Source organism: Rhyacophila brunnea, unplaced genomic scaffold, assembly GCF_057557595.1.
Source record: "Rhyacophila brunnea isolate RB1 unplaced genomic scaffold, BYU_Rbru_1.0 scaffold_2, whole genome shotgun sequence".
NCBI classification, from domain to species: domain Eukaryota; kingdom Metazoa; phylum Arthropoda; class Insecta; order Trichoptera; family Rhyacophilidae; genus Rhyacophila; species Rhyacophila brunnea.
In genome coordinates this window covers 57,940,385-57,964,232 of record NW_028232859.1, presented here as the reverse complement: position 1 = coordinate 57,964,232, position 23,848 = coordinate 57,940,385, and the positions used below count along the sequence as shown (strand labels likewise).

General features: G+C 32.8%; 2 protein-coding genes across 5 annotated transcripts in view; one reads left to right on the top strand and one right to left on the bottom strand.

Annotated features, from left to right (window-relative positions):
- The window catches only part of krz (beta-arrestin protein kurtz), a 393,216-nt gene extending 383,279 nt beyond the window's left edge, over window positions 1-9,937 (bottom strand). For all 4 annotated transcript variants that reach the window (XM_085946994.1, XM_085946996.1, XM_085946998.1 and 1 more), the window contains exon 1: window positions 9,618-9,937. The gene's annotated coding sequence lies outside the window, so the exon portion shown is untranslated. The remainder of the gene's footprint in view (window positions 1-9,617) is intronic.
- Window positions 9,938-10,455: 518 nt separating this feature from the next.
- On the top strand, window positions 10,456-19,179 carry LOC147072602 (protein FAM8A1). Its single transcript, XM_085947002.1, has 4 exons — window positions 10,456-10,939; window positions 13,994-14,132; window positions 15,496-15,625; window positions 18,318-19,179. The coding sequence occupies exons 1-4, from the start codon at window positions 10,600-10,602 to the stop codon at window positions 18,642-18,644; spliced, it is 936 nt and encodes a 311-aa protein (XP_085803128.1). The 5' UTR covers window positions 10,456-10,599; the 3' UTR covers window positions 18,645-19,179.
- The last annotated feature ends 4,669 nt before the right edge of the window (window positions 19,180-23,848 follow it).

Sequence of the window (23,848 nt, the reverse complement as noted above, 5' to 3'; positions counted from 1 at the left end):
GTATTTTTTATATATCTGTATTATTAAAGTAATAATAATTAGAAGGTAAAAAGAACTTTTTATATATACAACGTTTTTAAATTTTCTGTTGAATTATCATGCTCAATATGCTCAAACTTGTACTTGATATGAAGTAAATAAAAAACAAACAAACAAACAAACAAATAATATAGAATACTGAAATGTCATTTTGATTTCCATAGTAACGCACGTATATATTAATAATTTAGTTGCTAGGACCACCCCCTTAGCAACCAATAATAGTCTTTTACTTTTTAAGGATTTTCTGAAATAACTTTCCATACAAAACAGAATTAACTGAATTCAATTCTGCTGAAAGATGGCTAAAAGTATTAAAAGAATGCATTGGCATCGTGTTCTCATATTTTCTAAATGTTTCAAATGTCTAGCTAGTCGGGAAGTTAGTTATAAATCGATTGCAAGATTTGTACTTGACAACAACCACCGGACAAACAAGAAAACGAGCTAATAAAAACGTTGTAAAAATGGAACATACATAACTTTGTCAACACCTCAGATATATATATATACACACTAGAAAAAATCATATTTGGAAAAAAAATACGTTTCTCGACGGGATTTGAACCCGTATAACCACTGGTATCGCGCCACTGTGCATTAACCAATTAAGCTATGAGCCTCTTACCTAATTACGGCAATTTAAAGTCCTACATGAAATGGTTATCAAATTGCGTTATGCATGTTCAATATATGGAATGTTAAATTCTCAAAATCTTGTGAATTGTTCGTTGAATAAATGAAATGGTTTATTAATAAAAATGGTTTATTAATAAATTCAGTAGTTTTGTATTATCCCCGGATAAAAAAAAATACTAATCCCCTAAACCCAGGATTGCAAATTCTGTTCGGGTTTGCAATCCTTGCTTTGCACTGTCAATGTTATTATCAGTGCAAACAATGAAGCGATAACAGAAATTGATAAGAACCTAATAGAAACCAGACACCAGATGCGCAAAAGATAATTTCGAAGTGATAACGCGATTTACTGAGATTGAAATAATTTGCTGTCGTGTCAAGTATGTATTTATGTAGGACCTATTGAGTTCCACAATGCATGGAAATGCCCTACGGGTAATTGAATTAATTGAATACAATATTATGATGATAAAAGAATGCAGCGCCAGACCCGTTAGTAGGGCGACCCAGGCAACCGACCAGAGCGTCGAGAATTAAGGAGCACCATATTTTACATAATACTTACATTTTTATAAAACACATAACAATTGTCCACTAAACTATTCCGCAGTTTATTATAAATTAAATATCACGAAATTAAAAACTGGACTCAAGAAGTAGGTACTTACTTACACAGGTATTTTGGTATTATGTGCTTTAGTTCTACAGAATGATATATTAAATTATGGAGATAGTTCAGGTCTTTTTCTACACCAGCTATATATAAATGGCGTGATTCATAAATTTAAAATAAATAAATTTAAATTTGAACACTCACCAGTTTGGCAAGCCTTCTCTATAACTATAACATTACTGATAAGGGGCATCAAAAAAGTATCATAAGTGACAGCCCCACCGCTGAATATAGTGGGAAATTTTAATTCGTTTTTTTTAATAAATTAAAAAATATTTCAACCCAAGACAGAAAAAGACTTCGCCTCTCCTGTTTTAAACGTACGTAAGAGTGGTATCCATCTGTTTGAGGAATGAGGGAGGGGGCGTCAAAAAATAACGGGCCGGCCCTGCCTGAAGGTTCAAGAAAGGTATAGCAATGCCTTCTTATAAAGTAACATTATGAAAAGAAATGTTCCACAAAAGACACAAAAGGAACAAAATTAATCAAACTCAACCATGCAACCATTGACAACGTAAAATCCACACGGCAAAAAATATCCGCCTATTCATACGAACAAAATAAGGTAGATGGAATAATCTGTAAAATTGACATCATCGAGACGTTCGCTGGATGTTCCCAGGCCTTAATCCCCTTTCTCACAGAACAATGAGGATTCCCACGGGATAAAGAGGGGACGGACCTACCTGTTCCCCGAAATCAGAACGATTCGCACATTTCACTGGAGGATATACAATCGATATGAGTTACTTAGTATTGCAAATTGTAATACATAATGTCGATAATTAATGCAATACATACAGGGTTGATTAAGTATCTATCTTTAACGAAAGAATATACTTACCTTACATACAATATTAATTGGCTTCAATTATATTTTGTAACGGATGAAAATGTGTAAGAGAGAGTGTATTCAGAGGAGAAAACGTATTTAACTTCGTATAAACGCAAATTCGGAATTTGAAAATAGGAGGATTCTTTTGTTTTAAGGGGGGACATGCTCGTCGAAGGTCAAAATTGAGTTTTTATTGTATTTTCAAACCATGATCCTGGACACTCGTTAAACGTTGTAGATAATCTATTTATATAATTTTGAAGCCTTATTATCCTTTATAGTTATTTTAAACATTTGATGACTGCATGAAGTATTTTTGTTACATAAAATAGTATTCTTTTAAACCTCTCGCTCTAATGTTTTAGAATATGGTCATATTTCGGTACATAACTGTGCAGTGGTGTTAAGATTTTTTACATTTATTAATTTTTAAACGCATTTATAAAACCATTAGCATAATTTATTACGAGATAATTTTTGTAAAATATTCACGATAAAAAATTATATTGATAATCTCTGTGATCCCAAATTTGACAAGAATTAGGCATTTTATTATTCAAAAAATCGGCAAGATTAACACATTTGAAGATGATTCTAAAGATATTTATTATAAGCTATGTCTTTGACCATTCAAGTGTGATAAACATCTTATGAATAATGATTGCTTTATAATAATTATTGACCTTAGAATAAGGTAGTGTTTTTTTGAAATACGCCATTTCTTTTGTCATTCCCCAATGGTTAAGCTACAACATACGGCCGTAGCCATAAATTGACAAACTATAATTGAAGTAGGGAGTAAAATGATATTAACGCGCGTGTTTGAACATGTACCGTTTAAAAAAAAATTTAAAAAAATTCAGTTAGGTACATGTTCAAATACGCGCGTTAACATAATTTTACTCCCTACTTTAATAAGAGTTTGTCAATTTATGGCTACGGCCGTATGTTGTAGCTTAACTACTAGGGAATGACAAAAGAAATGGCGTATTTCAAAAAAACACTACCTTATTCTTAGGTCAATAATTATTATAAAGCAATCATTATTCATAAGATGTTTATCACACTTGAATGGTCAAAAACATAGCTTATAATAAGTATCTTTAGAATCATCTTCAAATGTGTTAATATTGCCGATTTTTTGAATAATAAAATGTCTAATTCTTGTCAAATTTGGGATCACAGAGATTATCAATATAATTTTTTATCGTGAATATTTTACAAAAATTATCTCGTAATAAATTATGCTAATGGTTTTATAAATGCGTTTAAATATTAATAAATGTAAAAAATCTTAACACCACTGCACAGTTATGTACCGAAATATGACTATATTCTAAAACATTAGAGCGAGAGGTTTAAAAGAATACTATTTTATGTAACAAAAATACTTCATGCAGTCATCAAATGTTTAAAATAACTATAAAGGATAATAAGGCTTTAAAATTATATAAATAGATTATCTACAACGTTTAAGGAGTGTCCAGGATCATGGTTTGAAAATACAATAAAAACTCAATTTTGACCTTCGACGAGCATGTCCCCCCTTAACCATGACGTGAAAGAAAACAAATGATACTCTCATAATTAGTTTGACAGATGCTTACAGTGTGGTAATAGCATATCGAGTATCGAGAAATTAGTATGTTATCAAAGAGATTTAAGGGTACCTAATTATAATAGGGATAGGGTGCTGTAACACAAAAAATATAAATATTATGGATGATGAAGAACCATCACATAAGCGTCACCGCTTGACAAATGAACGAGTTAATTATAATTAATATATTTATTTTCTCAGAAGTGTTTTCAACATTATGTATGTTTAATAGTCATTTATGATATTCATAATTATATTTTATGTGGTTGTGAAATAAAAATTTCTAAAGTGAGAAAAGCATTGCACCCACAAAGAGGGGGGGCTGACAGGGCTTATCCTGGGGGCCCGGCGTGGTGGGTCCACCAAATAAGTGAGGTAAACATGCATCATACATTTGCTCTAATAGTAAATAAGTCGCCTGCGGCGCTATTTTCCTTTAATTATGGTTATATTTTAAAATATGTGGTTGTGCGATGTAATTTTTAATTATGTCATTATTTGAAAACTCCATAATTCAAGTGGATGTAAGTATTAAAAGTACACTAAATACCCTTAATTTTACTATAAACACCATTTCGAAAATGCTACTGTAGAGCATCACACTGCCTTTTACCTTGGCGTTAGGTAGGAGGGCCCGACAAAGATCCTAGCCTTGGGGCTCGTTTCAGGATCTGGGGGCCATGGAGAAAAGATAAGGTATCATAGTGATATATATATATATATCGTTCCATCAAAGAGTAGGTACATATTATAAATACCCCAAATTCTTCATTTTCAAACTTCACAGAACACCCGAGCCGCTGCGGAATTGATTTCAAATACTGTTTTTCCCGCCATTTATTCGTTTTCCTATGTGATTTGAACACAGGAATTTTACAGAAACTACGATAGTGTTATACTTCCAATACAGCACGAGTGCGTGGTATTTTATTGAACGGTTCTTACTTCATGGTCCGCAATATAATACAGCGGAACTCTGTTTTATTGGTAGTCACATTTTCATTTCTCATAAAGAAAAGTCAACCGCCTCCCCGCGAACGAAATTCCACCATTAAGCGCTGCCAATTTTCCGACCATAAAAACCATCGATGTAGTTAAATCATGGAAAAAGTTTTATTTAATACATACACGTCGTCATGAATCTCTATTTAGCACTCTCGCCAGATGACTTTCGGGGGAAAATTTTCGGATTCCAGAAAACTTCTTGCCAGAGTAAAATAAAAACCTCTAATAAAAATAGGTAGACACCCACCCAACACGTTCACTAGTTACTTGGGCGTGAAGTTCAAATTGAGAAAGCCAAAAATTATATGATTTTTCTCTATTGGAGTCGGTTTTAACATGCACATAGGTGGGCGGATAATCGTGTAATAATGTGTGTACTAATATGAATTTAAGCTTTAACAATACTACTTATTGGTTTAGTTGTACAAACTTTTACACGTTGTCGTCCACAAACAGTAGATGGGCTATCCACTTTAAAGATTTTTTTCTAGGCATTGCCTTGCACCTTGCCCATACTTTTAGGGCTTACTGACTGACTGCATGATAGCATCCTACGTGGTCTGCCGATCTCATTCGTTGTGATCTACGTATCAATACGTAAGGCCTGCTATTTATTTGGATAACAATTATATTCAGCCATTAGTGGTAGATTTTTTTTTAATCTGCTAACGTATTCAAATAAGTGTTGAATAGATTCGACTCCTGCACATATCGTGGCATGTTGGGAATAAAATATGGATCCTCGAAAAACATCACCAAAACGACACGAGCGCCACGCAACGGCCGCACAAGCCACTTTCATCTTTGCTTATTTATTTATCAACCCGGCCGCATTGCTTTACCTTCAACTTGTCTCATAACTTCAGCATCCATAAATTGATATACCTACCTATGTAATATGATGTATGTATTTCACACAAAGGGTAACTTTTGAAATGAGGTAGGTAGGCGGTGAAGATCAGAGAAAAAGAGCACACTTGTCAGGTATAAGAAGACAATACGATATTAATAGTGATGAATAGGTACACACTACATCGACGAAGTTTCAATAACCTACTGACCATATAAAATTGAGCGATAAGTTTGAATTGTGTAGTTTCCTACACATTTATAGGTAGACATCAAATTTAATATCATTAGATAAAAATTACTTTAATTTTTACAAACAATCTAAGTACTTATATAAATTATAAATGTGATTGAATGCCATAGAAATAATATTATAATTAATTATTTTTGTACAAAGCTGCTTCGCCTTTCGAGCCCACCGTATTGCATACATTTCGGTAAACGGGACTGAGGTCACGTGACCTAACGGTCATACAAAATAAATCTGAATTCCTAACAAAATAATCGTATAGGTACAGACAACGGTTGAAGACAGGTGGCGCAGTCGCGTATTTTTTTTACCTTTGATACAAATTCTAAACTCAATACTTGAAGATTCTGACGACAGATGTGTCCGTTTATTTTTGAACTTTATAATGCCTTTAGTCTATTTTTATAGTATAAAATAGAGAATAAACGTTGTAAAACTAAAAAAACAAGTTTAGGTTCAATACCCAATATATTATTTTGTACGAATAATAGCCAAATTAACATAATATATTAAGAAAAACATCAGTTCGCAAGTTCAAGGTCGACGTCAAACAAGTTAAGTAGTACCTCAAATTGAATAATGGTAAAATATTACATCTGACAGTAAGTATTTTATTTTGCACCTTTTTATTACTTAACAATAGTTATTTACATGTAATTTAATCCATAAACATATTGATGTCAATAAACTCGGGGGGAAGATGAAACCAAATATGGGATGGCTTGACTGAGTTAATGGAGACGTCATCCTCTTTGCAACTAGGGGTTACGGCTGCTGTGGAGAAAATATCCTATAGGCGGCAAAGATCTAGACACGATTGATTGTAGAGCTGATGATAATGATGAATGATGGCGATCATTCTAAGTATACAAATTCCATTGTTTCATAAACGGATAAATACAAATGAATATTATTGACTCTAACCTATATAATGTATAATGTTGTTACAAAGTTAATTATTACAAAACAATTGTGTGCATATCTATAGACCTACTATATCGTGTACATTTCCATTTTGAGATTTTATGTGTGGCAGCGCCCTGGTATACGTCAACGTCGGTAACTAACATAAACAAAAATAAAATAACTAATCAAATAGCCTCACAAGAGTAAAAATAAACATTTTCAAGTCTTGATAATATGTTACTTAGCAGTTTTACGATTGTTTTCAAAAGGTGAACCAATTTGATAGAAAATGTTAACAATGAATTAATGTGGTATAACTCGTGAATCATTCATTATTCATACCCAAATAATGATCTACCGGTACACCTTTTCATAGGTACCTGGTGATTTATTTTTAATACGAAGATTGACGACTAAGCTAGTAGCGTAGTAGGTAAATAATAAAGCAACATTCTGAAAAAGGGGGTGACGAGTGGACGATAAAATTCCCGAAAGTGCAAATAAGTAGCCAACTGACTTTTTAAAAAGTGGACTTGCTATGTACCTACTAAAACAGGCAGACTAAGGTGGTTGAGCTGTGTAGAATGGCATCCTAGTTGCTAAGGTAGTAGAAAACAGAACTGGAAGAAATGGAACAGCAACGCTGAGATCCGTATTATTTTGGGACCGCATCCTTGAGAACCCATTAAAAATGTCGGGGTTCCAGGTCGATCGTTTTTCAATTTATTATTTGAGAAAGTTTTAATTTATCATTAACTGTGAACGCCAATTAATTATTAATATCATAAACTAAGGGAATGTCATCTATAAAAAGGATGTGTAGTCATCATACTTATCATGTATGTTATTTTAATCAATTTGTATGCGATAAACCCGGTTCGTGAAATTAAATCTCGTGAAAATAGCACAGTCGTGCATTATTATTATTACACACATGACAATCGGTGATTACTATAAAATAAACAATGTAGGTTTGCAAACATTTTTTCCGCAGATACGCGCAGATAAATACTGACGAACGTTCCAATCATCTGTGAAACGGATACAAATTACTGTAAACAATTTTTGATAGAACATAATCAGAATTCACATAAGTACCAATAGTTGAATAATTTTATTGTAATTACGTTACATACCTACTCCGCTGAATTGTTTTGCGATGGATGGCTGCGCAAATCTATCAAAGACTTAAATTTAACCACGTGGGAATACCTATCCTTGATGAAGGACTCGAAAATCTTAAATTACGCCATGTAGGGTGGTGTTTAATGTTTAATTGTATATACCTAGGTATATACCCTTTTTTTATGAAATTATAAAACAGTAGGTTTTCGTTATTATGAGCAGGTAAGTAACACACAAGAGCACCGACAAAATATAACAAATAAAGAAACAATGCGATCACCTATGTATAATCTACATGTGTGATCGATGAAGAGTTGGAATAATAGGTATACAAGTTTAGTGTACAATATAATATTATATTAAATTTCAGTTAGAAGGAGATATTAAACTTTTACTGGTAAGGCTATTATAACCGTGTCCGTGTTTAATCGTTTACTTTAACTTGACTCAGTGTTGCCAACCGTACTATAATAAATTATAGTATTTGTACTATAATTTTGGTCCGCGTACTACGATATAAAACAGGTATAGTACGCCCAAAATACTATACTTAATTTTGAATATCAGAAAAAATATGTAAAAAGTACTAAAATTTCGAATTTCGCAATATAAGTAGATTTGGAGAACTCCGCAAAAAAATTGCTGGAAAAACGTAAAAAAATCCCTTGACTTTAGTTTAAAATGAAATGTCTTTAATTATTCTTCAGTAAGCATTTTTAGTCGGAAGAGGTAAGTACCTAAATAAAAAGGGTCTCGGAGTTTCTCAAATTCTCCGTTATTTTTTTCTGAGAAACAAAAAACCTATACCTATCTACATTTTCAACAGATGGCAACGCGTACTATACTTTTTCCCCAAATACTATAATTTTGGAGGCTCTGTACTATAATTCCACTTTGAAAAGATGGCAGCATTGCTTTGACTCCACACTTTGCGGTAGGCAGTGTGCGTAGTAAATACCTCTGCGTATGGAAAAACTAACAAAACTACATTAAACCTCTGCCAAAATTCATATCACGATATTCATGATGATTCAATGAACTGATGAATGCTGTTCGACGAATGGTGTAGGTACCTAAATAAATAACATGATACTAATTATTAAATTTCAAGAGTCACATTTTCTGTAATTTCTACATTTTTAAATAGTTAGCCGGTATATACCTACCTAATTTTTAAAAAGCTATACAAGTAACTTGGTGATTCGCGCAAGGCACTTGATAATAAATGTTTATTTCGAACATTTTCAAATACATAGTAAGTATGAAGATAACTTTTCTCATGCTCAATTGGAAAAAAGTATTGTATTTAAGAATTGTATATATATTATACATTAAATATTAAATAAAACAATAACGTTTAAGTTTAAAAAATACCAAATCCATAATCTTAAAAAGCAGGCAATTACAGCCGGCAGATGCGAGGCCGCTCCATCGCATACCCATGGGTTAAAAATCATGGAATCATTAACAGTACAATGATGTCTTGTATAGCCGGATGTCAGCTATTATAATTTCATTATCAATTAGTAATATTGCGATTTCATCAACCACATTGTCTAAAATACAAGATGTGATCAAATTCATCAACATTTCTGTCAAAAAGTAAAACTTAGCAAACATATCCTTTAACAGTTAATATCTTTTATGTGACACCTCATAACTGCAATATAAAATAATAAATTTGTTGTGTACTTACTGGGTAAAACAAGTACTTCACAGTGACAAGTAATTCAAGCTTTTAATAGTACAACACAACATCAAACTTGCCAAACATACTAATCACCAATACACCTTCACTACACTCACGACCACTTGCTTTATTTCACTAATAATAGATGAGCAAACTAATTTTGTGCAATATTTACGTCGGTAGAATTACCAATTTTTTAAATGGAGAAGCGTTATAAAATATTTTGAACGATCCAGCATTTTCAACAACTGCATGAAACACTGTGGAAATGACAGGGGACCGCACGAAATCAACAGCTCACGGGACAATTCCATAGACGACACAATAATAGGAAATCAGAGACAAGCGCCGTTTACAATACAAAAACATAATATATACAATGAAGGATACATGATTTCTATGTGAATACTTGGGTGATTAAATATTTGATTACTTCATTAATTAAATTAAATTATAATCATTTAGCTAATTAGTTTTTACGTAACAATAAATTTAAGGAAATGTGTATGTGGAAATGTATACCTAGGTACTCACAAACGAGCTCGTTATAAAAATACCTACCAATATTGGACCACCCAGAATATATTATTTAGCTAGGTATTTTTATTATTTAATGTATATGAATCATTGTGAGATCTTTTTTATTTTTTATGTAGTATATAAATTTAGATTTTGTAGTGAAATATTTTTTTTATGAATTGAAAGGATAGAATTGACATTTTTTAGTTTCTTTAATAATGTTAATTTTTTTAAATGCTATTTTAACGCAGGCTTAAATTTTCGGTAGATAGAGTTGTTAGTATATTAATTTGATTACTTAATTATCTATGACATAAATAACGTCTATTAAAAAATATTGAACTGACAGCAGACAGGTTTTCGTAACGTTTGATATTATTTATATTATATTTGCATTATATGATTAGACCGTGTTGCCCATCTCCATTGGAACTATTTGCACAACATTGATAATAGTAAATCAGTGGAAATGACTGACTGTACTGGTAAAGGTCCCGAAGATAGGACAGCCGCAAAATCATCTAATGATGATCAACCAACAGAGAAAGAGAAATATTTCGAAGCTCTTCGAAATTGGTTACACCAGGCGCAACTTTACCAACAAGCTAGTGCATGTTTTCCTTATTACTTCATGTCATGTCAGATGCCGTTGCTATATCAAAGTGCTGGTAACACGTCATTTTTAAATAACAATTATCAGCAGCAAGGACAGTGGCCATATCATCAGATATTTCAAAACAACGATGACGCCAGACCTTTACCAAACAATGCTGCACGAAATGATCAGCAAGGACGCGTGGATTTGGACTGTAATAAATATTAACATCTTTTTTTTCTCTTTTTTGCTCTTTTCAGATCGCTAAAAAATAAGCTTAAAAATGGTGCTCACTTCTATTTGTCTTGCCTTCATATTGGATACATATAAATTCTATGTATGCGGTTCGCGTATTACAGTTCACCGTGAACTGTCATACTAGAAACATGACTGTATAGCATTAAGATAAAAAAATACATGTTCGTGGAGCATTTCACAAGCACCTACTTTTGAATCATTCAGAATTCTTTATAAATATATACAATATTATATTTCTAATGTACTGATAAATCCAGGATTCCGGTCTAGCTCAGACAATGTCCAATTCGAACCCTGGTATCATAATTTATTTATTTTTTTGTCAGTGTTCGGCAGGGTGAAAAAAAAATAAGAAAACTCTGGAGAAGTAGTATTGTCCCACTTTATTCACGTAACGATCACATTCAGTTTATAGTTATATTACAGGCATTTATTAATTCTAACTTATAGTAAACCTTAGACTCTAGATCGTCTGTTACAGACGGCAGTTGGTTATCCGCCGTATAATTCTCACAAAATGGCCGCCCATTACTACAATTTCTCGCGAATGACTCGACAGCTTGTCTGGCAACGTTTTTTTGATTCCGCCCGAACGGATCTTTGTATTTAATCTCTTTCTTATTACCACCAAACGTGGATTTTGCGATGATCGGCTTTTTTCTTTACTGAGGACAAGATTCGTGCGTTTCCTGTTTGACTGTTTTCCGACACTGACGCCATGTTGTAATCTGCTTTCAACGGTTTATTTTTTTAAGGCGACGTTGCAATATCTCCAATGGTCAAAATTATGGCCTTGTTACTATTCAACATATTATTTTCTAACAACTCTTTTTCTTCTCCTTGCACTATCTAACATTCCTCTCTCTCAATTACAATACAAGTTATTTTTCCCATTCATTCTTTATACATGTTATTACAATTTATTGGCGTTTTGTCTACACATTCTACTGACATGTTTCATACATTATTGTTAGCGACAGTTGGTCACTTTTTATACTGTTTAAGTGGTGAAGCCCAATTGCATTCGTCGTCTCGCATACTTTCTTACTTATCCACATCTGGTCTTCCACGAACCGTGTCCTCAGTCTCAAAGACACGGGCCGTGGGACTTATTTCTGGAAAGAAACGTCCCTCTGGGTGATCAAGGGTGCGGCTCGGCGCAGTTTATTTGACTACGAGGCCAAGGGCGTGTTCAGGCCACTCTACACCCCTAAAAGGTACTCTAGGTATAAGACCCGAAGTCCGAGGTCGTGACAGTACCTACCTACCTATTTTACCTGTTTTTCCTTTGTATTCCGGTGGTTTTTGTCATGTAGGTACTTATTTTTAAAGTGAATTTGGTCTCAATGCTATACGGTCATCTGTTTTCCATACAACAGTTCACTGTGAACTATGATAAGTAGGTAAGTCAATTAGAAATACAATCATATATAGGTCAGAAACTAAGTGCTCGTAAATATCAAGTTGTGCCTTAATAAATAACATTCATCAATAGGTATTTGATACATCAATATCAAATTAATGTTGAATCTAATAAAATTGGAAGATTACTTACTGTCTGCAATGCGCCAAGAAAAACCCCTCATTTTTTTACCTCAATGCTATACAGCAGTGATGCACAAACCACAGCCTATGAGCTGCATGCGCCCCAAAATGGCATTTGTTGCGGCTCAAAATAACAAATACTTAATCACCAAATTTTTCACTGAATACGACAATATTCTAATTTCCTATATACTAAGTTCTATCGTGCAAATGCGTAATATATACGTAATGCAGAGTGGAGAGTGATCGGAGTAGCCGATATGTACCAAACTATTAAATTTAAAATAATAAAATGTATGTTTCGTCTAGTATATATTATAATATATCATTATTTTTCAATACTTTTACCCACTGCGGCCCGTGAAAAATTATAAAATAGATAAATTGGATTTTTTCAAATAGGTAGTGCCCGGTGTCGACTCGACGACTTTCTAGGTGGTGGGGTTTAGCCATTAATTCTTAAATATACATACCTACCTACTTTCTCATATTATTCATTATGATGAACCAAGCTACTTATAATATGATTTTATTAATGTGGAAATGAGATTACTGAGTCATTACTTAATCACATCTAAAAAGCGTGGTTAAAAATATTAGATTAAATTTATAATAATAATTATTATAGACTAACCATTATCAGTTTTGAACAATAACATACAGCAAGCGTTTTTACCCACCTAGGGGTCATTTGATTCGCTCCCCAGTATGGATATACTAACATGAATCTATTCACATCCTTTGCAGAACAAGATTTGTACTGCGGCGATGGGTTGGGCCCGAGTGACCACGGTCACCGAAAAATATTTGCCATATAGTGCGAAATCTTTGCGGTAATAGGTGGCGGCTAGGAGAACTAAATCCCCTCTTCTCGCGTTTCAGTACTTACAATACTTCGAAATCGAAAACCATAGACAAGATACAACACGAGCGCCGCCGCCAGGTCTCACGTTAAAGATTTCGCAGTCTAGCTTTCTTATTTTGTACATAGGTGTCACCGTGAAATAGGGCGTATTTAATTTATTATTTTAATACCGCGTAATCATCATTATGTCATTACATAGTTTACAATCATTGCTTTATTTATTTTTATAATGATAATAAGTATCTCTATAGAATTGCAATGGGTTTAGATTGATAAAATAAATTAAATAGTTCATTTAATCATGTAATTAAGTACATTGAAGTTAAGCGCCCTCCACCGAAACCCGCCCCGCACCACACTTGGTCTTAATCGAGCGTATCGCGGAACTGACAATGATAAAAATATGGAACGTGTATTTTTGGCATGATAACGATGTTGGGATGGTCCCTACGAACCCTTAAGGTAGAGCCGCCCCTGGTTGTGGTCATCTCTTGCCAGTACGACAGCTCACGGTGAACTGTAATATGGCGAAATTTCATTCATACAATTTACATGTAGGTAACCCAATTAACTAAATACTCCATTTTTATATTTTTGCAGCATTAAACCGTCATGGCGGTTTCGAATATACAATACCCCCTCTATGGAAACGATTTCTTGCAGAGCAGATTGATTTCTTCATTCTTGTTTTTATTAAACTTACAGTAACATACATCGCCGTCGACTATTTTGAACTCATGTAAGGACCACTCTAACTATTACAACCAGTGCTATTTTTTTAGAAAAGTAGGTACCTACATAGGACTTTAGTACCAAAGAATACTACTTGAAGGTTCTTGAACTAAGGTACATGGCTTCTTGTGAATTTGGTTGTTCTCCAACCTGAAAATGCCATCGAAAAGGATCTAATTCTAATGGATTCAAGCTCTGTACTATTCCATTTAAGTCGTTTTTTGCGACCCGGGTTTCGCCTTTCGGCATCTTCAGGCGTCGTGTACACTCACCAAAGGCAAATACACACTGACAACGAACACCCTTAACTCTACCTTATATAGTAAATCGATACAATAAAGTAGCTAAAAACTCCATTACCTACCTATTTAGTCAGAAATTACAACAAAAAATACAATAAACAAATTATGAATAGCTGAAGTAAAAAACCTAATTAGTAAAAACCCTCTCTTATTAATAACAATACACTGGACAGCATATTATTATAATAAATCATCAAACCTAATAATAGGTCAAAATTCTTTATAACAATAAAAATACTACACTCAAGAGGTGTAAATCGTCAATTCTAAGAAAAAATAATTAATCTATTTAACTCGATTCTTAGAATTGACGATTTACACCTCTTGAGTGTAGTATTTTTATTGTTATAAAGAATTTTGACCTATTATTAGGTTTGATGATTTATTATAATAATATGCTGTCCAGTGTATTGTTATTAATAAGAGAGGGTTTTTACTAATTAGGTTTTTTACTTCAGCTATTCATAATTTGTTTATTGTATTTTTTGTTGTAATTTCTGACTAAATAGGTAGGTAATGGAGTTTTTAGCTACTTTATTGTATCGATTTACTATATAAGGTAGAGTTAAGGGTGTTCGTTGTCAGTGTGTATTTGCCTTTGGTGAGTGTACACGACGCCTGAAGATGCCGAAAGGCGAAACCCGGGTCGCAAAAAACGACTTAAATGGAATAGTACAGAGCTTGAATCCATTAGAATTTGAATTCAAATTCCATCAAGTACCTTCGGTCGAAAGTATTAATATTAGAAAAGGATCCAATTTGAATCGCAAGAAAACATTATACGGAATGCATATGCCAGTTGTGCTCCATTCCCAAAGAGGCGTTCCAATAATGGCCGAACTGATGCAAGGTCGGATGCTTTTTGAACAGACTTAATTTATTAATTGATAAGAAGATGTCAAAGCTTTGAAGTACGAAAAGTAAATGCGAATGAAATTAATTAATGCTATAACAAAAGATTCTGGAACTTTGTCCTGTGCTTTCTGACTAAAAAATAGCACTGATTACAATTATCATTAGACACATGTATTTAATCTAAATGACATTTTTCTCTCTTTGTTTACTTAGAGATCTGGATAATTACGATGTTGAAACTATACGGAAAAAAATTCAAGAAGATTACAGCCACGCACTTGAAATGACATCGGAAATTTTGGTTCTCGAACTCATCTATCGTTTAGTAGTTTGTCTTTTTGAGGTATGGGTTTATAATTCCAATATGCATAACCGGGGAATGGGACGATTCGGCGCCGCCATCTGGACAATGTGACAACTGGGCACCACACTGATTAATGAACTGCATGAAGAAATAGATATACATAATGATATGAATCATTAATTAGACAAGAAATTCTAATAAATTTAAAGTATTTACATGTAATAAAGTGAGGTTTATTGTGGATGCAAATCAATAGGTTGGTGTGATATGTGATATTGATCGACACTGACAATCGATCTATCAACAATATTGTACAGTATTTATCGTTTTGTGGTAATCAAAAGTTTGCTTAAATGTCAACAATATTGCTTAAGGGGGGACATGCTCGTCGAAGGTTAAAATTGAGTTTTTATTGTATTTTCAAACCATGATTCTGGACACTCCTTAAATGTTGTAGATAATCTATTTATATAATTTTGAAGCCTTATTATCCTTTATAGTTATTTTATACATTTGATGACTGCATAAAGTATTTTTGTTACATAAAATAGTATTCTTTTAAACCTCTCGCCCTAATGTTTTAGAATATAGTCATATTTCGGTACATAACTGTGCAGTGGTGTTAAGATTTTTTACGTTTATTAATTTTTAAACGCATTTCTGAAACCATTAGTATAATTTATTACGAGATAATTTTTGTAAAATATTCACGATAAAAAATTATATTGATAATCTCTGTGATCCCAAATTTGACAAGAATTAGGCATTTTATTATTCAAAAAATCGGCAAGATGAACACATTTGAAGATGATTCTAAAGATACTTATTATAAGCTATGTCTTTGACCATTCTAGTGTGATAAACATCTTATGAATAATGATTGCTTTATAATAATTATTGACCTAAGAATAAGGTAGTGTTTTTTTGAAATACGCCATTTCTTTTGTCATTCCCTAGTGGTTAAGCTACAACGTACGGCCGTAGCCATAAATTGACAAACTATAATTACAGTAAGGAGTAAAATTATGTTAACGCGCGTGTTTAAACATGTACTTAACCGAATTTTTTTTTTAAACGGTACTTGTTCAAACACGCGCGTCAATATCATTTTACTCCCTACTTCAATTATAGTTTGTCAATTTATGGCTACGGCCGTATGTTGTAGCTTCACCACTGGGGAATGATAAAAGAAATGGCGTATTTCAAAAAAACACTACCTTATTCTTAGGTCAATAATTATTATAAAGTAATCATTATTCATAAGATGTTTATCACACTTGAATGGTCAAAGACATAGCTTATAATAAGTATCTTTAGAATCATCTTCAAATGTGTTAATCATGCCGATTTTTTGAATAATAAAATGCCTAATTCTTGTCAAATTTGGGATCACAGAGATTATCAATATAATTTTTTATCGTGAATATTTTACAAAAATTATCTCGTAATAAATTATACTAATGGTTTCATAAATGCGTTTAAAAATTAATAAACGTAAAAAATCTTAACACCACTGCACAGTTATGTACCGAAATATGACTATATTCTAAAACATTAGAGCGAGAGGTTTAAAAGAATACTATTTTATGTAACAAAAATACTTTATGCAGTCATCAAATGTTTAAAATAACTATAAAGGATAATAAGGCTTCAAAATTATATAAATAGATTATCTACAACGTTTAAGGAGTGTCCAGGATCATGGTTTGAAAATACAATAAAAACTCAATTTTGACCTACGACGAGCACGTGGGCCGTTACGTGAAATGCAAGATTTTTATATGAATACACACCATCGCCAAGAGTCTTTGCAACATCCATAAACCTTGCTTTAATATAGTTTTATTCTTTATATTACACTTGCTTGTCTACTTGCTGGTTCGAATCGGAAGATATAAATATTTCTTCGCGCATTTCATTAATCTGTCCGGCGTCCAGTTGCCCGTTTTCCGTCGTCTAGTCGAATCGTCCTAGATCCGCATAACTAAGCTGTTTATATCTTATTTAGCTTTCTAAATATCGTCACTGTTCTGGCAGAAGACACTAATTCGAAAAAATGACATTGAGTTAGTACCAAAATGTTCCTTATTTCAAACTTTTTTTTTTTTTTTTTTTCAACCATGTCTGATCCTAATAGGATCATATGGGCCTCCACAGGGTAGAGGTTTGTATTAACAGATTTTTTGTTTTTTAAGAGAAATAGATGTCAGCCACTTGCTCAACCTATTAGGTCCATACCCTGACTCATACACAAATTGAAAAACAATATGTGTACTTGCCAGACCCACGATTCGAACCTGAGACCCACAGCGTGATAGTCCAACGCTTAAGCCACGCGGCCACTGTGGGTTCAAACTTTACCGTCTGGAAACCATCTTAATAAATAAACAGTCTTTGTTTTAAAGTCATCCTTTTTACGATTACTTAATAAACTCACATGATAGACCATTATTTCAAACTTTTTAACAACTTCAAAGTCAAATTACTCAAAAACTAATATTCTCCAGTTAGTGTGTTCTGCCAGAACAGAGACGATATTCTTTCCAAGCAGAGTGGTGAATTATGGGTGTATGATTAATTCAGTCATTGACTCGGGAAGATAGGCAGATGGATATGTGAATAATTCGTAAGGTTAAGCACCATGCTTTGATGTCTATAGTTAAACATCAATACCTTAATATGCATGCTAAAATTTTGTTTTATTATTATTGATTGATTGTTTTTTTTTTAGGCTTGTTGTCTGAGCATAAATTTTGGCGGTCGTCCAGGAGGAGCAACGCCCGGTAAAGCGATATTTCGCTTGAGGGTTATATCTGCTTCTGTTATTATCCCTGTCGAAAATCGAGCGAAGGAAACCGTAATAATATATCCGGGAACGGGTCTCACTTTTAGCACATCCCTGTTGAGGGCGGCTGTTAAAAATGCTCTCATCGCGCTCTTATTCCCCATCTTCACTCTGACTTTCTTTTTCCAACATAACCGGACGGCGTACGATATATTGTGCAACGTTTTAGTTGTAGAGGAAGGGGTTTATCCGCCTCGAAGAAATCGACCGTAGATATGTGACCTATTAACTAAAGTAAGGGCTTAATCTTATGCACTTGAGTTGTCTTAGTGTTTGATTTTTAATAACATTTTATTAAAATAGAGTTTAATAAATAGTTCTTTAAGTTTACAATTTCTAAAAAGATTTAACATGGGTGTTTACACCATGTGATGAACACAAGGCCCACTATAGTCAGGCCATGAACTATATACTTCGATAATAGTGTTAGTGTTCGATCATATCGACACATACGTAAAATGTTGGAACTGTGTTTTTGACTATTTTAACTTAATTGCCTTGTATTAAATAATTTAACTATAATTCGATAAAAAAAACAAATATTTTATAGGCTGCATAACTAAAAATTACGATTCCAGCATTAAAATTAACGTTGTGGTGTCATTAAAATTTATTAAAATCGTACTACTGAAAAATTACCATTTTCAGATACAACCTTTGACGTAGGTGTCAATATTTCGAATGCAATTTAGTAAATTGTTTGTACAATAGATGATTGTTGGATGTTGAAATAAATTCAAAGGTAATCAATAACTAGCACTACCACTTTAATTCGCATTTCAGTGCTATAGCCTGACTATTATATTTGGCCTTGGATGAACACTACTCATAAGTTTCTTTGAGTCAACGTATGTGTTGTGATATAATGAATTGGTATTGATATTATAGATTTTCAATTAGTTTGAATTTAAAGTATCTTTGCAATTTTATAGAATGCAATGTTTTTCAAAACTGAGTTTTGTCCATTCTTAAATATGTATGCAATCTGCACATCATGCTTAATTCAGAACTTTCAGAAGAGATGTATGTATTGTTATTTTTAGGTCGTTGATATCGTTGTTGCTAAGCCAAAAAGGCGTTAGAAATGTGTGGTATAATTGATTTATTTATGGGGTTACATTATGTAGAATGACTCATTATTGGCTTTATAATACTGGTCGCCTCCAGAATATCTCCCCACGTCTGCCTATCCTGAACTGTAATTCTACAGTTTTGAAGACTCTGTGTGGTTGAATCTATTAACGTAGTCAAGCCATCTCAACTCAGGACTTCCAATTTGTCTTCTTCTTTCTCACCTCTCATCAATGACACCATTAGCGTCCCAAAAGTATGTCAGCAAGAGTTATTCTGTGATGAAATTAAAACAATTTTTTGACAGTATGAAAAATATATGACGCAACCGATAAAAAAGGTTAAAATGTTCACTTATGCCACTTTGACTTAGCACCTTCGATACCTATATATTATTTAATTTAAACATTTTACTGGAAGTTTTATTTACAACTATTTTTTTTTTTTCATATATCGCGGGCATTCTGAGGAAAGTATATTATATTTGATGTTTTGTCAAATTTTTTATGTTGCATGGATACGTTGCCAATCAATGCCAATTGCCATCAATTCAAAACACTCTGAAATATTAATAACAAAATTTACCTACCTGTATAATTTTTTTTCTATCTGCATTTTAAATAGTTAGATAACTTACATATTATACTCAAATGTAATCAATAAAAGATTTTTTAGCTTCATATAAAATAAGCGATTGGATCACTTTTTGACATCAATAATAATTATTTTTTTTGTAATTTTGTAGATTGATGATCAAATTGTCAGAATGCCAGCGATATGTCTCGTAATTTATAAATGTATAACATCATCTAAATGTACACAGTTGACCTTTTATTTTATCTGGTGATTGATTAACTGTAGGGCATATTAATCAATCGTAACTAACGAAACATGTAAATTGTACTTTAATGATTTCATAATCATGGTTTGTGATTGTGATATACTTATAACATATGCAATGGCACCTACATTGTGACATCGAGTACAAACGATTATGTTTAGGTATATATTATTTAAACCAAGCAGTATAAATATTTTTACTAGGCCATGTAACTAACTCGATGCATTTATTTAATGTATATAAAATATTTATTTTGTGAATAGGTTAATTTATTAGACACGGTTGTCGAAATCTTTTTGTTTTTTTGATACCTACTTTTCATTTTGATGGCGAACGACTTCTATAAATACAGTTAATATCTAAACTTAGATATAAATAATTTTACATTTTTCACAAGATGTATGTGATCTTTGATCAATTTATGGTAGTGCAAAATTGATAATTATGAGATAGGTGTACAGTTTTACAAGTTTTTTGGGCTTTTTTATTTAGACAAACTGCTGAAATATTTACAATATCACCACTATTTCCACTTTACCTCATTATGCTTCAGCATCGGAACATACATCTTAAGTTTAAATGCATGCAAATAAGTACAAGATCACACCATTCAACTTGACCCGATGCGACATGTCCGGTGATGTAATGGGGCTGGTGCGCAACAGATCGGTGAACTTTTTTCCAGAACGGAGGACGCTTGACAGTTGATAACAATATTATGTTGCATATTATAAACTATTTTGAATCATGCGAATATAAACAACCATTTGTCGTTGTTATTTTTAAATTGGAAAATATCGACAACATAGAAACTACGCGTGAAAATGCGGAAGAAGCGATTAATCAGTCCAATTCTGGAATGAAAATGTATTGCCAGTTTTACTTAACACGCTGAAATCCTATCTTTAGCATCCCTTCGCTTCGATTTACTTTTTGTCTATATCAGTTGTCCTTGATGTACCTTTATTTACACTACACCACTGGCCACGTACTGTGCCTACTCTCATGAGAAACCTGCAGCGTGTAAGTGGGCTTTGGAGTATTGCCGCAAGGTGAGAAAGGGACAGCGATGGAGTCTCTCACTCTCAGGTGGCATCCGAAACACCTGTCTCAACCATATGGAGCACCTTTTCGTGATCGGTCACCAAAGGCAGGTGTCTGCCCACGAATTTGAGTATATGTAACGTGAACTCCTATGATTTGGCAGAGACATCGATTCTCAAAGCTCAAAAGTCCAGGCCATTAGACCTTGTAATTTGCCAAGTCTCAGCCATATAGGACCACGGGTGGCATGCACATTTCATAGTTATATATAGATTGCTAATTTAAAAAATGTTACGTTTCAAACTATCCTAATAAAATGTATCTGTTTCACATAAATCGGTCAAAGACCACTGACAGTTGGGTAATGTATCCAATAATTTAAATTTATGTATCAAAATCTCATGCTGAGAAATCGAGCAATTGGATATGCGTGGTAATAAGTTATATGGGTATTTTTCTGAGGTGATGGATTTCAATCTTCGAAAGGATAGAGGTCATGTTTAAAAGAGTCTTAAAATTTTAGATCAAAAATATATTAATAGAATAATTAATCTACATGCACAAATCCAAAGATGTTGCAAATAAGCAAAATAACTTATATTTTTAGGCGATTCACTGCGAAGTTTGAGTATTTGTCCTTTCTTTTTGTTGTGAAAATCAAACTACTTTATCAATGAGATGCGTAATATAAGTGAATGTATTTGAATGAATAAGAATTTTCCATAAAGATCAGTTATATGGAGAAAATGATATTTTACTTATATCTTGAGTTATTCCGGACAGTAGTGACTTTTGATGTTTTGACCCATGTGTAATGAAGCTCTATGCAGATAATGTCTATATGTTATTCATAGTCGCAGCGTGAAAGAACCATGGAGATTTTTAGTCCCCGAAGTGGCTTTGATGTGTTAGCCAAAACATGAAAGTCACACCATCATATTTTTATTTTGTAAATTATTTTTTTTTCTAATAAAACAAACTATCATAGTTACCTGTGTAATTAACTGAAAATGCCATGTGACAATATCATAAAAAAACACATTGATATTTTGTTTATGCAATAAAATTTTAAAATAAGCTGTATTTTATTTTCTGAAAATTACTATTTCAGGCCATCAACAATAAATTAATTAATGTGAGCTTTCTCTAGCAGCAGACATGGTAAACTGAAATATTTTAATATTTCTGTGTAATGACAAGAATAAAATGTCATCCGTCGTGGTTTGATTGGCAGTAGTGTGCTGCATCAACCTGGAATCCACGACCAATTATAAAAACCTATTAATTCACCTCAAATTTAAGGGGGTGATAAATGTTCTATTTAAACCAGTTGCTCAAAAATGGAGGGGAGCAAACAAACAAATTTAATTAAGTAGCTTGGAAAATCAGCTAACTAAATGAATTTATGACGACCAATGACAAATCGCAAGGGGTGTCAAGTTTCACAACCCCCTAAAACGATTTTAGGTAGTTTTGAGAAAAATTCATCTATTAAATCCGTGAACTTTATGTATTTATTATTTAATTCGTACAATCTAAAGAGACTTGGCTTATCAATTATTTGAAAAGCACACCCAACATTTTAGCGGGTTTTGAAATTGACCTACCCTACAGACCTACAAACTTATCTGTAGAATGGCCAAAAATGGAACTACGAACTACTATAGGAGGCCCTTTTGAAAATTCCATTCGAATGTCAGATTTTGTCTAGATACGAGTCTTGATTGGGTAGATTTCGACAGTGGCTCCCCCATCCCACTCTTCAGATAAGTTTGTAGGTCTGTAGAGGCCGAAAAGCAGTCTTGTGTATTGAATAGACGCGCTGATAGACAATCTTTAGTATTTTATAACGTGATGTGGGCAATAATACAGTGAACTTTGTTACAAATGAATTTGCAATATGAAGTAATTAATTTACTACTTATTTATAATCATTGGTCATCTAGATTATGTTAACTTTTTTTCATTTCACTTTATTTTTATAAGTTCTTTTGAACATCATAAGAAACAAATAATTATTATTTATCTACATACTTATAATTTTTATTCTACTGCTTTTCCATAAAATTAATTTAATTAATAGAGATTACTGATTGTAGGTATTCAATTTATCAATTGTATTGTTTTTCTTCATTAGTGTTATCTTACAAAAAAAATATTGTCTTTCAAAAATATTTGATAAGGAGGTAAATTCGACATTGAAATTTTTAGATAGTTTTTTCATAATTCAGTTCAGTGTTGCCAACCGTACTATAATTATAGTATTTGTACTATAATTTTCGTCTGCGTACTATGTACGATATAAAACAGGTATAGTACGCCCAAAATACTATAATTTTGAGAAATCGGAAAAAAAGTTGCCAATAGAAGAAAAACAACGCCAAAATAATCCGTGAGAAGCAAAAAAATAGTCCCCATGTCTAAAAAAGGTGACGTTAATTACTTAACAGTGATTTCCAAA